We start from the raw sequence: 17,823 nt of genomic DNA on the forward strand, positions 1-17,823 counted from the left end.
CAGAGGTACAAAGCAGTGTGATTTCGGACTTTCCTCTTTCTTACCACTCGTCTATAAAGCACAAGACTAAAAGCTGTATATAAATATACTGATGGCATTCAGGATATTCTTCCCCTGTGTGTGTCGATCCAGGAAAGCCTGCTGATATTTCTCTCATGTATAATGTGGTCTAAATGAACACACACACACACACGCATGCACACACGCACACACACAGCGTCGTTAAACTGACACTTCAAACAAAGCTTTTGTCTGCTGCCTGACAGCTATTCCTCTCTCCTTCCCCCTCTCCTCCTCTTCCTCCTCCTCTCATCATCCCCCTTACTTCTTCTCCCTGCCATTCCAAAACATTCAGTCTACCCCCTGCCCTGACTACACACACACACACACACACACACACACTGTAAGCATATTATGGTTTATCCATAAATGAGTTGCCTAGTTAAGTGCAGGTTAAATAAAAAAAAAAATTATGAGAAATTTTTTATAAAACCACCAGAGAGAGAAAAGTCTAATTATTAGTGACGTTTTATTGTTAGAAGCAATAGATTAAACTAGAATAAACAGATTTTTACCATCTTGTTTGATGGTTTATGAACACGAAACAAAGGAAGTTACACTTCCTGTAACAATAACCTAAAGCGTGTGAAGGAAACACGTCATACCGAAGAGCAGTGGTGTCAAACGTATGGCCCGCGGGCCAGAACCGGCACGCCAATGGGTCCAATCCAGCCCCCAGGGTGAATTTGTGAAAATGTATGATTAGAATCTAATCGTTATGTGGAATATTATATCTTTCAGATAAAGACACCTGTAAATACAGAGCCATGGACATGGGGAAAAAAAAATTATATTTGTGTGGACGAAATATTAATTTGTGGCCAGAGAATACTAATTTGTTCCCACGAAATAGTTAAAACGTGTGCATAAAACACAAATTTGTGGCCACGAAATACTAATTAGTCCACACCAAATATGTGAAACGTGCGCACAAAATATACATTTTTGGCCAAGGAATACTAATTTGTTCCCACGAAATAGGTAAAGCGTGCGCACGCAATACTAATTTGTGGCCACGAAATACTAATTTGTTCACACCAAATAGGTAAAACATGCGCACAAAATATTAATTTATGGCCACGGAATACTAATTTGTTCCCACAAAATAGGTAAAACCTGCAAGCAAAATACTAATATGTGGCTACAAAATACAAATTAGTTCCCACCAAATAGGTAAAACCTGCACACAAAATACTAATTTGTGGCTACGAAATACTAATTAGTTCCCACAAAATGGGTAAAATCTGCATACAAACTACAAATTTGTGGCCACAAAATACTAATTTGTTCCCACTAAATAGGTAAAATGTGAGCACAAAATACTGATTTGTTCCCACGAAATAGGTGTAATGTACATCCATCTTCTACCACTTTATCCTCCACATGAGGGTCGTGGGGGACGCTGGTGCCAATCTCAGTTGACATAGGGTGAAAGTCAGGGTCACACCATGGACAATTTGTCAGTTCATCACAGGAACACTTATAGAGACAAACAGCCTTTCACACTCACACACACAGCTATGGTCAATTTAGAATGTCCAATTTACCTAATCCCCAAATCTGCATGTTTTTGGACTGTGGGAGAAAACCCATGCACACACGGAGAGAAATAGGTATAATGTGCGCTCTAAAATAATAATATTAATAACATTCTCATGAATTACCATGGAGAGCTGCACAAGTAAAGCGAGCGAAGAGGGCCGAAGCTTCGGGTCCATCCTGAGTAATTCATGAGAATGTTATTAATATTATTCGTGCACTAATTCTTTTTTTCCTCATGTCATGTCTGGGGCTCCGTATGTAAAGGTTATCTTAGGCATAATATTATTGTTGAAATTGCACTTATTTTTCTCAAGAAATTTCAGGTTGTTCATAATATGATTTATAAAACGATACTTAAGAGAAAAATCTGGAGTGCTTGTTGTTAATAGGTTATTATTTGACTGGTCTGGCCCACTTGAGATCAAATGGTGCTGTGTATGTGGCCACTGAACTAAAATGACACCCCTACTGTAGAGTATAATTAGTGCTTTATTTTGCCTCAAAGACATATTATAAAGACCAACTATCTGTCCATTACATTATAATTGCATTATTACCTGGCTTAAACTGGGCAAAGAGGATGGTGAGATTAACTGAGTGTTAGAGATCTGAAGGTAATTTCTGGTCAAGACCTTAATTCTGACTCATATAAAGTGATTTAACCATAAAAGATGTCGGCTGAGAGAGCTAACCAACATAAACATGTTACTGTCAGCTGTGAATAATTGAGCCAGTGTGAGTCAAGCATGAAAAGTTCAGTCAGGTTCATCTTATTTTACGTTACAGCGCAGATGACCTCAGTTAAACAAGTCCACATAATAAGGTCTAGGCTGATGGAGAAAGGCGAGATTGCATTGGTTTTTCTCTCTGCTCCTGCATACTTTCCTGCATACTTACTTTATATACCCGTATATGAAAACACCTCACTTCTCATTAAAACATGTTAAAGGTTGAGTTTCATTCAGTTGCCTCAGTTAAAAAATTGCGGTCTGCTTTGGTCCAAATTAACCTTATAAACTTAAATGCAAAAACACAATAGAACACGATGGTTTCATTGACTGCACATACACATTTTCACTTGAAATCTACACATTTCATCTCACGAGGGGAAGAATCTGATGTGTAAAATGTCACCGCGGTGTTAACTGCAGAAACTCTTGAGTGCAGAGAACTTAAATGCCTTGATGGCTTCAAATGAGTTAAAATATATTTCCAGGCGATTTGCCTTGAACTGTTCTGACAGTAATTCCCCAAAGACACAAATGCAGCACGAGTCCACACAGTCAGGCTCCAGTAGATTTTCAATGAAGCAGCACCGGGAACTCTCTCGATGACATCTACAGGCAGGAGAGCTTTCTTCTCACTGACGACTGGGAACACGGAAACTTCAACACTTCAACATTTCAGTCCACTGCTCCAGCCTCAAACATCTGGCTGCAGCTGTGCACTGTGATGGAGATGGCTTTGAGTTTGTACTGGCATTACATAGAGTGTAATAATTATAATGCCAAATGCCACAATTTCTGCACCGTGTCGCACTCAAAGGTGAACCTGTCGGTCCTGTCAACATCAGAGCTGCAGTAGTTCATTTTTATGGAATTAGATTTGGGTCAGTTTTCATGAAGCAAATAAAATATTGATTTAATCATTCAAAAATAGTGTATTTTATTGTTTGAAAATACACTTAGTTCTTTGGGCTCCCTGATTTGTTCTTTGCGGCGTGGTTTTTTGTTTGCGATTCTGCCCATGGGCAGGCCTTAGGCGGGAAACATTAGATACTATATATATACTATTTTGTTGGATGTTGATGGAGAAAACTTGAGGAACGAGTTCCAGACGGACAGCGACTCCAAGCGTGTGACAAAACTCAGTAGCCAATCAGCAGGCAGCTTCCTAAGGCCCCATGGTCAGAATCGCAAAGAACAAATCGGAGAGAGCAAAGAACAACTTTTCAAACAATAAAATGCTATATATTTCTTTAAAATCGCTTAACTATTGACACAAATCTAATTCCATTCAGTTTCCCTCTGATTAAACTCCATCCAACAAGTCAGGGATGGTGTGTTTCCACTAGAGTTGCAGGTTCGATGCCCTGCTAAAAGGAACTGCAGCAGCAGCAGCAGCAGCAGCTGTGGAGTGGAGTGGATACTGATACACTGTGCAGTGAAAAGTGAAAGAGGCTGTGTTAGAGACTGTGAGTGTGTATGTGTGTGTGTGTGTATTTAGTTATCAGGGGAGCACAGCATAGCTCTGCTGAGATTAAATTCCCAGCGCTTACTCTGGCTATCAGCATTACTTCAGGACACACACACACACACACCTCCACACACACACACACACACACACACACACACACGGGAGGACAGCAAAGAGGTAGGAAATAGTGCCACTGCTACATTTTCATTCACAGAAAATATCAACATGGACAGTTTGCCCACTGCCGATATCACTGCTGCCATTAATCCCCACCAAATCCATCCATCTGTCCATCATCTGTCTTTTGTTTTCATTTTATCCAAAAAAAAAAAAAAGTGTTTCTTTATCATCAGCAGAGCAGACAAACCACCACACCAGCTGTCGTCTCTGTAGTAACGTCACATTATTAAAGGCTGAATGTGGCCCTCGATTCCAAGCCACATATTTCAAACACCGCAATAAACAAACCACAAAGGCTGCAGTTTAATAAAACTGTATAATGATTCTTGTTGTTTGACGATGATAATAACCTTTGATTAATTCAATTTTGTTGGGTTCCTTTCTAACCTGGGGTTTATATAGTAGTCTGTATGGTTAATTATTAGGGGTGGGTCAAAATATCAATTTGGTGATAAATCGTCGTGCAATACGATAAATGGTATACCAGGGCAAATATCGATATTTTAATCAATAAATGAAGGCACTCAAAAGGAAACTCTGCTCTCTGCTAGTTTCAGTCACCAGGAGTCACTACTTCATGTCTCCTCATGGTGGTGCTGCTTAAATGAATGAGGTAAGCAGAAGTTACTAGAAGAGGGATGGGACGATACCACTTGTTTGTGTCCAATACCGATACCACAAACTCGAGTATCTGCAGATACCGACATGAGTCCGATACAATCATTTTAGACCATTTATGAACTATGAAGCCGGTAAATTAATTTGTGCTGAGTCATTTCAAAGACATATGTAACATGTTCTCCCATAAAAGAAGACATAAAAAGCCCAATCATGACTCAGCTAAAATGTTTCTGCTGATTTTTACAGACTTTGCTGAGTGATTTTATATTGTTATCCCTCCGATATCCGATCCAGTGGTTTTGACCAGTATCAGACCGATACCGACCGATTCCCATCCCTATTCAATACATAGACTTTATGTTCTCCATGTTGTTAATAAATAGAGAAATCCTGCACTTTTAACCTTTCATGGACGTTTTCAGTTGGACAGATATTGTGATGCATTGCTGTATGATTGTCTTGCGATATATTGATTATCACAGAATCGTCGTATCGTGATATTATTGGTATCGTGGACTAAGTATCGCATAATTTCGTGAGCTACAATGTGATTCACACCCCTAGTTAATAATATTCTTATCCTTGCATTGAAAGATATTCTAGTTAATATTAACATATATTGACATAGTTTCTTATGGTACATGTACAAATGAATTGGTTTTAAAACTTTTCAATTAAAATAACTGATGATGGAATACTTTTTTTTTGCTGCAGCCACATTGAAATCTATGAAAGTAATATAAAGAAAAATGACAGTAAAGTGAAATAATAACAGTAATTTCAAACTCAGCTGAGTGCAGTTTTCTTTCTTCTTTTTAATTCTTATTCTACCGCTCTACATTTTATGATTCTGCATTTTCAAGCACTGCGGATCATGATGAAAATGTACAGAAAGCCTAAATGTAATTGAATTGCTGAATTATTCTTGTTACAATATACAGTAATGTAGTTCACTCAATTAAGTGCAGATATCTTATTCTGTAATAAAATGTAGATTTAACTGTGAGGAAGAAATATTCAAACTTTAAAGACAACCCATCTTTTATATTACAGTCTCTGTTGTTAGTACTTTGTAGCTCAGAGTCTCAGAGTGACAGTGTGTTGTCCTCCTGACTGAGACTTGTTGCCAGTGTTGTGGATGAAGGAGCTGATAGTGAGACATGTAGGATGTGTTTCGGAGGCGACGATGAACTGTTGAACTCAGACGGATGTTGATAACGCAGACTCTGTGAAGAGTTTTGTAAGAAAAGAAGCTTGAAGCAGTGTTGACAAATGCTCGTTTGCAATAACAAAAAAACAACTGAACTGATGCTGCATCGGGTGTTTCTGTTTATCACACAGTGAGTGAATATTAAACTGAAAATCAACCTTGAAAACATGACAGCAAATTCAAATCATGATATGTCAAAGAAATTACAATTAACCCTTTAGCACCTAAGCCTCAAAATGATGTCTGCACTTTTTTCTTTTTGCTTTTTAACAATAAAAGGGCCAGAAAACGTCTTGTAACTAAGTGCTTTTGGCCATTTTTCCAGAATAAATGTAAATATCTGGCAGTTACTTACACTTTGCAGCATATTGAAATCGTGTATTAATTGGAAATTATATTATATAAGTATGATATTACATAGTTATTTAAAATAACATTTGTTTGAATATTTGTCTCAATGTCCAAAAACAGGCAAAAAAATGCAAACTATGGCTAAGCGTTTTTCCAACTGTCTCCTCTCAGCTGACAAAGACGCTGATTCGCCAGCTTCCTGAAATGGCGCGAGTGAAATTACCGTAATAACCACACGTTGGCTTTGACGTGCACCTTCTTCAGCTTTCAGAAACGGTTGGAATTTTTCCGATGTCACAAACCGCTGCGTGATTACGGCAATGCAAAGTGTGCCGTCAGCGCGGTGTTAAACTGTTAAATATCTTCCCAGTATCATTCAGCCCTAGTTCAAAGTCAGAGTGAAATGTGATCTGCTGAGGCTGTTACTGTTAGTGCTCAAACCACAGCTGGGCCTAACAGCATCAGCCTTCACACTGCTCCACAGCAGCACAGAGGGCAACAGTCGTGTTAGAGCAGGTGGCTGTAAAGTTTCTCGCTGACCTGACTGACCATGGCGCTGTGGCTGCACTGCCCGTATATAAAAAAAAAAATCCTCCAAAGAGTTCAGTGAGGTGTAAAAGGAACAGACTAACCAGCATGTGACAGGTCCTGTTCCTCTCTGTCCCTGACACACACTGGGAGATTAATCCTGGATGTGTTAATTACCTGCTTTGACCTGATTCCCCCTCGTGTGAATGTATCATGTGACAGACGGAGAGAGAGAGACAGAGACGGTGATCTTTCACATGGGACTGCTGCGCTGTGTGTGTGTGTGTGTGCGTGTGTGTGTGCGTGTGTGTGTGCGTGTGTGTGTGTGTGTGTGTGTGTGTGTGATGGTGACAGCTCTGTCAGTTATCTCTCTGCACTGACAAACAATGCACATGTCAAGCAGCATTGCCGGCACAATGATCACATCTACGTATACTGCTTTAACACACACACACACATACACACACACACACACACCGCTGTCAGTCATTTTGTCTGTTATTCCCACTGCTCTCTTGTTTTTTTGCTCCTCCTTTCTTTCTATTCCACCTCCGTCTCCTCATCCCTCCACTCCGTCTTTCATTATTCTGTTATTTTTCTTTCCTTTTAAAGAAAGTGTCTATTGCGCTATTTTCCTCCCATGGGTCTCCATGATTTTTTTTTTTTTTTACTTTCCCCCCCTTTTCCCTAACAGCGTCTTCTTCACCATTCCTTCCTCCCACTCACATATAGCTGATAGACTAAATGTAAAAAGAGGTCTGGTAGAGGGGAAAAAAAAGAGACAGTTCCTTTTAATAGTGTTGATCACTAATTATCCAGCCTGTCTCATCTCTCCACAGTAAAAGTGATAAAACAGGATGCTCTTTCCTGGGTCAGCAGGCCACAGCCTCGTGCAATAAAACCAGCGCTCACACACACACACATGCACACACACATTACTTTGTGCTAAATTTAAATGTGGCTGCCAGCGTGTAGTTCTCTCAGTGGAGGCCAGTGAAGAAGATGAAGAGGGCAGGGTGCATTTGTTAACTGGCCGGTATGATTTTTATTTATTTATTGCTAAAAATACATGCTTATGTGAGGGGAAGTGAACCCCAAAAACCAAGGGTTCACCACCTCCTCCGCTCCCCGTAGACCGCTCTGCGTGGCCTCCAGTCGCTCCTATCATTGTTTAACAGTAGCCGTCTCCTACTTTAAATGCCAAAAAGAGCCCATCTTGAAACAAACCCTCGAGCAAAACATCGCTATCAACACGCCAGAGTTCAAAACAGGAGCGTAGGAGTGTTTGAAGATTAAAAGCAGACTTTATTGAGAACCGTCCAATTATGCCATGACAGGTTCAAAAGTCCTTAGACCTTTATCCTGAATGAAAGTGGTCTCAGATGTTTGGACCTCACTCTAAACGCCTCTGGCCTTTACAGCGCGGTTTGGTTCGGCGTGTACAGAATGTCATAAACACTGCCCACATAAAGAGTTCAATTGCCAGTGTTTTCACCTCCGTTAAAAAAGGAAAGCACTGATGAATGAAAATATCCTGCAAATCGCAGATTTTTACATCATATCAGCTTTATTATCCACAGAAATGAAATGCTTCCACGTTGTTGATTCCTCAGGCTTTAGATGAGTTTGTGTTGATATCCACGACAGACTGTACATTAAATATTACTATTCCTTATTTACAGAGGTGGAAAAAGTACTAAAATATTGTACTCAATTAAAAGTGCCAATACTTTGACGAAATATTACTCAAGTAGAAGTAAAAGTAGTCATCTGAAAATGTACTCAAGTAGTGTACATTTTCAGCCCTCTATGTTCACGCGCCAGTGCCGGTGTTAATCACATCATCATTCGTCTGGTTCTGGTGTATATTTTCCCCCTGTAAGTCTTCATTGTGCTGAATTTTTATTTTTACTCAGTAACGGATAGGATTTATAAAGTAACTACTTGAGTCAATACGTACTCAAGTAAAATACAAAATCCTGATTTTAAATTGTACTTAAAAAATACAAAATACGCAAAAAAAGTATTCAATACAGTAACTTGAGTAAATGTATTTCGTTACTTTCCACCTCTGCTTATGTAATTACTGTCAATACATTATTCAATAGAAATTTATTAATCACATATTTTGATTCCAAATGCTCGTCTCAGCATAAAGACCCGAAACAAGAGGAACAATTCAAAAAATGCATCTCCATGGCTCAATAGATTTGAATGCTATACCGTGAATAAAATGGCATATATATGGCTATATATACATACATATGTCCCTTAAAAATGAGTTAGTTAGATGATGGAAAGAAAATAAAAAGTTTTCCTCATCTGTTCTGTTGCTTGCAAGTCCACGGTCACACTAAATCCAAAATATAAAATGTATATAAGCCATTTACAATGTTACAAAACGTTGACCACTTGGACAAAATTCAAAAGTCAAAGAGAATAAATAAGTAGAAGTTTAACTCTTGAAAACTTGATGAGTTGTGTTTAATGACCGAAAAGATGGTCGTCATATGCGGTGACAAAGATAATTAACTTGAGAAAACTATGGTAAATAAATAATTATGGTAATACCTAAAGATAATTAACATCTTTTACAGTGTGATCAGAGAGAGCCAGTTGTTGGCTTGCAGTCATCCTTCCAACCCCAAGACAGAAGTTTCTTTTTGAATCTAACTTTTGGCTGCAGATAAAGGCTGGAGTTTGTAGAACGTTCTGGTGTCATGCTTTACGCTCTGGAATCTCAAATTTGACTTGTTCTGAATTCATTCCAAAATCTTGAGCAAAAAAAATAAAAAATACTTACTGTGCATAATTCAGTGAACGTGTCATTGCAAACACTTGAATGTTTGATTTGTACTCTCGTACACAAAAATCGTCTTTGTTAATAAAGATATTCTGATATTTTTACCAGTCCTTTTCTCTCTGTAAATGTTTGATTTATATAACCACCTTTTCTTGCTGTCTTGCTAATTTCCCCCCTCCTGTGTGTATAATTTGATGTATTTTTATAAACTTCAATAGCATTTCTTTCTTTACTGTTATAATGCTCTTCGCAGATAGTCTGCAGGAAGAAAGCAAACGCTCTTTGCACTTCCAAAAGCGACTTGTTAGCAATACTCATTAAAAACCAGTGGGTTTCTTTGGTGCCAGCTTCTGTGTCGGCTGCACTGTGAGACTCTAACAAGCTTTTTTTTGTTTTTTTCCTCTTTGTGTTTCCAGTCATCTGGAGTCAGAGCGCAGCGCCCTGAAGAGGAGAGAGTGGGAGAGGAGGAATCAGGAGGTCCAACAGGATGATGACCTGTTCTCAACTGGATTCAACCTGTTTGGAGAACCTTATAAAGTAAGAGCAATTGATAAATGAATGGCTAGTAATATGATAAAGAGTTACTCCACTGCAAATTAAGTCTGTATTTTCAGGAAAACTTTCCAAGGTACTGTTACTCCACTTGAATATTAGGTTCTCTGGGGTCAACTTTGGATGATGTGGTCGTTGGCAGCTTTTTAACTGAGTTGAGGTCTGGTACTGTTGTTTTTTTTGTTTAGTTCCACTATGATCTCCTTTTACACATTGTGTCTCTGCTACACAATAAATCATGGGACAGGTTTGGTCAGGAAGGATGTACCTGATGTTTGTTAAGGACAGAAGGACACATTGTAGGCTGCATTTGGAGGAGCCTTCAGAATTATACAATAATACAAAGACAATAGATGATTCTTCTTACTTTCATCCTAGGATAGGTTTATCAATATATTTTAAGGCCTTTGCATAACTAATAATATTAAAAAATTTTAATATTTAAATTTGATTGATATTTTTTTATATTTCCTTTTGTTTATTCCACATGCTTTGGATGAATTTTGTGTGTGTGTTGATATCCAACACAGACTGTACATTAAATATTACTATTCCTTATTTAATTGCTGTGGATACATTATTCAATAGACTTTTATTAATCACATATTTTCATTCCAAATGCTTCTCTCAGCATAAAGCAGAAACTCGTAACTTCTGCTCTTCTTCTGCTGATGATATGACATAGAAACATGTGCAAATAAGCACATGTGCACAGCTGGGACTGTTTACAAACAAACAAGCTTAAATGAAACGTCCTTAAATCTTTCAAAATCTTTCATGAAGCAGTGAATTTGTACAATTTGTAGTATGTATGCTTGTGAACCCATCAAGCTCTCCTCTCTTCTTCTGCATTATTATTATTAGTTGTTTTTCTTTTTCTTACTAGATGCTGACTTGATTGACTCAAAAGGATTTGTCATTTTGTGTATTTGAACAACAAAAGTGAGCGAAAGGCAACTTTTGTTTTATTTGTTTAAATCCATGCACTAAAACCAAAGTTAACAGGAGCCAGTCAGTCAGCGGCACATTACACACACACTGTTTACAAGCTGTGCTTCTTTACTCTGAGTGCTACTTTCTCGACGCGCCGCGCTCGCTCATCGCTGTTTAGTAGACAGCTTTATATTTTGCTGTTAAGTTGTGATTGATCTCTACAGGAGGAGAAGTGGACATACGTGCCTGACACCAAAATTTCATCTGGGCAAATGGAGTGAATTTACGAGGCGTTAATCAGCGTGGATGGGCCACTCTCCTTTAACGCAGCACCACTTTATGATTTAGGCTCATGTGAAACTATTTTGCTTCATTCAAGCAATCAATTTAAAGGAATTGTTATTGCCAACCAACACATTTTTGTGCTGTTATTCACATTAAGGCAATTTTTTTGTGGCTGATAATGCTGATGATAGCTTATGGATCATAACAGCCTGTTATAATCCGCCCTCATGCATTCACTTTGGGAGCGACTGTACTCAAACATAAGGTCCTGTTCTGCTCTGAAGTGCTTGAGATGCCATCACTTTGTTTCAGCTCGAGCTGAAAGTGAACCAGCCATGCATGAAGTCCACGGCCCCTGTGTATAAAATTGATTTTGGTTTGTTAACTCTCATTTGCGGCCGCCGGGCACTCCAACACTCGGTTATGCCGCCGAGTGTATCGACCTTGGGACGGGCTGGCTTTGAATCTTTGCTAGAATGAGTTTAAGTGCTGCTGCGTCTCAAAGCAGAGAACACGACGGCTTCTCACTGCGACGGTGCTCGAGGTTCAGGAGGCGACGGCAGCACAGGCCGATAATGAATCTAATCCTGTGTGGCCCCCGTACCCCACATAATTGTTTCCAACTAATTACAGGTGCTGATGTGAGGTTAAGTTGTTGTGTGTGTGTGTGTGTGTGTGTGTGTGTGTGTGTGTGTGTGTGTGTGTGTGTGTGTGTGTGTGTGTGTGTGTGTGTGTGTGTGTGTGTGTGTGTGTGTGTGTGTGTGTGTGTGTGTGTGTGTGTGTTTGTGTGTGCGTGCGTGCGTGTACTGATACCACTGAAGAATCCTTTGTGGTGTAAACATTGATCTTGTCAGGACCAGTAGTACTCATCTGGTACTGAGGAACTGGTTAAGTCTAGGGCTAAGATTTGAAGTGTGGTTAGGTTAACGTTAGGGAGACACTTTGTTCTGTCCAAATGAATAGAAGTCAATGCAGTGTCCTGAAAAGTATAGATGCGCAAAACCCTGTGCATATAGTTAGCCTAATAGCATAATTGCCAAAGTAATTTTTTTGGCAATTGCTTGCTAAAAAATTTGTTTTTTCTTGTTTTCCGAAAACAAATTTGATACGTCATATTTGAAAAAATATGACGTTTCAAAAGCAACTATGCTATTAGGCTAACAATATATTTCAGAAACTTTTGCTGTTACTTAAAGGCGCCAATTTCACTCAAATTCAAAATACCGAGGTCTTTTAGGTTTCGTTTTCTCCGCAATTGTAGCTCAGAACTGTAACTGGCAACCCGTGGTTACTTGGCAGCAGAGACTCTACGGATTGCAATGATTGGTAGACGGCGCTAGGTGGCGCCACATGCCAAAACATGATTTGCGCAAAATATTTTTTTTAATGTGAATATTTTGTCTGTACTGTTGTTGTTGGTGAGTTCAGTTTGTTATATGAACATTATTCCTGAGTCTCTGTGACATATTAGGATTATTTTAAGGCCAGTTGCTTTAGATTTATTACATAATTCACCTTTAAGCTTAATTTTTGTGTAAATATTAGATCCAAATGAGAAATGTGTAAAAGCTTTTACCTCCTACCTTTTGCACTCACTGAGTTTAAGGTTAGGGTTCCCTCTCATCAAACAGGAGACAGTTACAGGGGTACATTTCCTCTTAGTTTTGGAATGAAACAACCATTTCTTACATTTATGTTTAGATTTAGGCTTGTTTTTTTTTGTTGTTGATAGGGCAACATATGGAAATAGTTTACACAGAAACAACAGAAGTAGTCCTATTCTTTCAATAAAAGCCCTTTACAGGCTTAACTAATCCAGCTCAGTAGAGCCTTCTGGGCAATGTAACATTCAGGTTGAGAGGCGAACAGCATTATAAATGGCACTATAAAAAGTTTGAGAATACGACAGTGAGAACCAAGGCTCAAAATAGTTGCAGGAACAGAAATAAAAAAGTAGAGATAATATACACTATGTGACTGAAATCATAAATATATTTTTTTGTTGTTGTTCAATTGTTACTGGATTTACAGTCACACATAATAAAGACAGAAGTAAAAAAAAAGAAAAAGGACTAGATTATGTTTAAAGTTTGCAGATTATTGTCTCAGCATTGAAACTTTGACCTTCTCTGGATACAGCACTTATTCTTCCAGGACTTTATTTCATCACTATGATGCTACATTTCTCACATTACAATTATTAATTTAAGAGGGGGATAAATAAATTGGATAGCAGGTAAAAAAAAAAATTACAGGACAAATCTGAATTACTGAGTGCGATTAAGCTCCAAAGTCTTCCACTACGTTCCTGCTAAAATTAAAATGTAAAAATCACTCACTGTGTGAAGGTATCGTCTTCTTTGGTTGAATTATACGCCCTCAGTGCACTTCCTCTATTTCTAAGTGCTGACTAAACTTACTGCACTACTCCTTTAAAGATCTACATCAGCCCTCTCTCATTATCACACAGGATTTATGGAACATTAATCATTCTCCGTGTCCCCTCCTCTTCATTTTTTAAAATCCCTTTTTTCCCTCTCCTCCATCAGCCTCTTTCTTTTTTTCTGCACCTGTATACAGTGCTGTATGTGTCATGTGTCTGTCACACTCTAAAGTACTCATTTTCTCCGTCAGCTATTAGCTAATCCCTCTTCTAATCCTGTTAAAAAGCGTTATGCTGTTAGCAGCTATTTGGTATGATCTATTCACACACACTCACACACACACACACACACACACACACACACACACACACACACACACACACACACACACACACACACACACACACACGCAGGTATTCATCCTCTCCCTCTCCTCTGTTTTCCATTTTGCCTCTCTGTAAATGTGTTTTCTGTTCCTCTTCAGCCACTCCATCTTTTATTCATGAGCCTGAGATGGAGAAGAGATGGGCTAATTTATTCACAGCTAACTTTGGCTTGCCATCTTGTGTGTGTGTGTGAGTGCTTGTATTTGTCACCTCTTTAGGACCTTTTCTGGCATTAAAGCAAAACCTGGTACTAATGAGGCAGAACCTCATTTCTTAGACGCAGGTTATATTTAGGTCTAAGATTTTAAGTTATTATCCATAACCTTATGTTATGGTTAAGGTTATGGATAACACTTTGTTTAGGCTGTCCACACGAATAGAAGTCAGTGTGATGATAACTGTGTGAACAGAAATGACATCATTTAAGATTACTTTAATGCAAGGATGTCAAACTCATTTTAGTTCTCAAGTGGGCCAGACCAGTAAAATAATAGCATAATAACCTATTTACAAAACATATTATGAACAACTGGATATTTCCTCAGAGAAATAAGTGCAATTTCAAGAATATTATGCTTAATTTACCATTTACACATGTGTAATTTACGGATCACAGTGGATCTATAAAGGCACAAAACATTTAGTCACATGTATCTGGAACTGAAATATGTAGTATTTATGAGTTTGAGCCAGATTAGACCCTGTGGTGGGCCAGTCCTGGTCCAAGGGCCGTATGTTTGCCACCCATGCTTGAATGCATTTCTCTGCTTTCTTGTATGAATCATTAATAAACTAGAAAAGCAATCAGAGAGCGCAGACCTCACTACTAGCGATAAAAGTAGTGATAGCATCTACGGATCACACCTAAAATGTAATCCCTTGTTCCTGGTCCCATTGCGGACATTTCCTGAAAATTTCATCCAAATCCGTCTGTGACTTTTCGAGTTATGTTGCTAACAGACAGACAAACAGACAAACTCTAGTGAAAACATATACCTCCATGGTGGATGTCAACGAAGCTTGATTCTTTGATTTGATTAATTTGTCCGTCATACTCGAGTGCAAAAAAAAAAAAGATGGATACTGTTGATTGTGGAGAAAAAATTAATGTATTTACAGCCACATAGATTTGAGATGACGTTTCTGTGGCACAGAGAAGCATAAGGATTTGTCATCTCAATCCATGGTTAGCCTGTGATTTGTAATTATGGCAGACACGTTCAGGCTGTGGTTTTTGGTCCTCTACCAATATTATGCCATGATGAGTAAAAATCCTACAACAAATTACACGCCGTTATTTCATCAAACGTCTCCCGCTCACTGAAGACTGTGTGCGTTCTCCTGAAGTGTGCACGTTGCCGTGCATTATTAGTCGGAGTTCTAAAAGTTCTTAAAGCACATTAAGTGCAAATTTAAGAGTCTCATCTGGCCATCGATTTTAGCGGTTGTTAAAACTGTGCTTTAGAGATAACGTAGAAGTTATGTCTCCGCCACTAGATAATCCTGGGGATTTGGTCACTAAATTCAAGTGAAACACAACCTCCATTATCCCCCGCAAATGGAGGGAACGTATATATGGGTATTTAGATTAACTGGCATGAGTTCAAAAGTAAGTCAATTAATCAGTTTGTTATTTTAATTAATGTTAAAAAAAAACTAAAAAAAGGCATGAAGTATTATGGCTGTGCGTTAATCAGCAGTTGGTAATCCAGCCTGAATAATCTAATTATCATCTGCGTTACCATCCCTGTCACTTTAGTGAGTGATGGGCTTTTACACCACAGACCTTTATTTATGACTAAATACTTAAAACCACACCAGGCTCAGCTGTAGGTTAAGATGTGATATGTAACATTTCTGCATTTAATTATCAAACAATGACAACGCTAATGTTTTATATCTTGTTGATATGTTAACATTTCAAGGTATAATGGACTGTTTTAATTTTGGTCGCCTTTAGAGAGGTCATCCACTCAGAGTGAGGAAGGAAATATTAGCTATAGTGTATAGTGTGTCAAAATATCACTTTGGTGATATATCGTCGTCCTTCCTCGTGTTATATGATAATTGATATAACGTGGCAAATATCGATGTTTTAATTAATGCTTTAAGTGACATTTTCACACACTGGGTGTAACTACTTCATGTCTCCTCGTGGTGGCGCTACTCATATGAATGAGGGGAAACTTGAGCGGAAGTTACCTGGCTGAAGAAGTAGGGAGTTAGCAGCGGGATAATGGCAGAGAAAGCTACATTAAGAGATACCCCATCCATGTTCAATACGTATACTTTCTGCACTTTATTTACTATGTTGTGAATAAATGAAGAAATATATCATGATGTATGGCTTGTGGCTAATGCCCAGTGTTTCCCAACCCCTGGTCTTCAGGGAACACTAATGTAAAATAAAGGTAACTACTCCGTAACATATTGCTAAATAACTTTCTGTATTTATTACTTATTCAATTTCACTCGTCGGATGATGCAAATACAATGATACACTGCGATCTAGTGGCGGTGCTGTCACTTTGCGGGTAACGCAATCGCTGTGCATTGTGGGAAATGTAGTTAATGGTCAACACATGCCTTAAAGCATTCTAGACCTATTTTAACACATTTAACATTTTTAAGACCAATTAATCACTCACAGGCTACATTGGGCCCCCGGGCCTTGAGTTTGACACGTGTTTTAGATGTTGCCCTGCTCCAACACACCTGATTCAGATGCTCGTTATCAACAGCTCGTTATCTGACCATTTGAATCAGGTGTGTTGGCCCTGTATCGTGGACCACGTGTAGCGTATCACATTGTGAGCTAATTGGTTAGCCAGTCGTTTTTTTGTCTTTATTTTTGTAATTTTATTGTATGTATTGTATTTATTGTCATTCGCTGCCTTCGAAGTTTTCTGCGTAAAACCCAAACGCACAGATGAACCAAACTAGACAACCATTCCCATGTTCCCACGTTGCCTCCCGACATCAGCAAATGAGGTCTTTTGCTATTGTTTTGTTACTGAGAATCCCCTAGTGGCAGAAATCACATACTGTAGTGTGCATTCAGCATTTTATTTAGCATGCAAATATATACAAAACTATTACGGTAACTCTGATAAACAACTTCTTATCAACACTGGTACTGTGAGCATGTTAGCATGTTAATTTTAGCAATTAGCTCAGCACGCCGCGTCGCCGGCGGTGTTTACAACCTCTCAGAGCTGCTGATTCAAGATGCTCAATATTTTCTCTTTTTAGTTTCACAGCTCACATTTAATTTGTTCCAACTGTGTAACTAATACCTGAAACAAAACAAAACAAAAGTGCCATCAATCCACAAAACGCTCTCCTCAGTGGAATCATGCCTGTTATTATAGTATTATTTAGTCATTGGCCTAAACTGTTAGATCTATTGTTCTCCAGATGTCAAGAATAAAGAATATATATATAATTTTCATAATGTAGTGATGTACACAGAGTGTGCTTATATTTTTTTTACTTCTGATTATAGTAAATATTAATTTAATTCAACAGCCTCACATACATCTACACGATTGGTCTCCTGCATTGCTACAGTCAGTGCTGGGATTATTCATTGCTATCATTATATATAACTCTGCTACTCCCTATGAACATGAATTCATTATTCATGAATTCATTAACCTCTCCAAATACAGGCAATTTCACCTCGTCTCAGATAAAGGTTCTAAGCGACTCACCTGCTGTAGCTGTATTTGACACTATTACTCCACACGGGTGATTAGCAGACCGCCTGCTGTCAACCACCTTACTTTTAAC

At 38.5% G+C, this 17,823-nt stretch overlaps 1 protein-coding gene across 1 annotated transcript in view; it reads left to right on the top strand.

Moving 5' to 3' along the window:
* Window positions 1–17,823, top strand: part of aff2 (AF4/FMR2 family, member 2) — a gene marked incomplete at both ends in the record, with an annotated part of 166,634 nt that overhangs the window by 48,169 nt on the left and 100,642 nt on the right. Inside the window, one exon of the mRNA XM_083891494.1 lies at window positions 9,908–10,028. Within this exon, the coding sequence (XP_083747620.1) occupies window positions 9,908–10,028 (121 nt within the window). The remainder of the gene's footprint in view (window positions 1–9,907; window positions 10,029–17,823) is intronic.

The sequence above is a fragment of the Microchirus variegatus genome (genome assembly GCF_963457635.1).
Source record: "Microchirus variegatus genome assembly, chromosome: 6".
Classification (NCBI taxonomy): Eukaryota; Metazoa; Chordata; class Actinopteri; order Pleuronectiformes; family Soleidae; genus Microchirus; species Microchirus variegatus.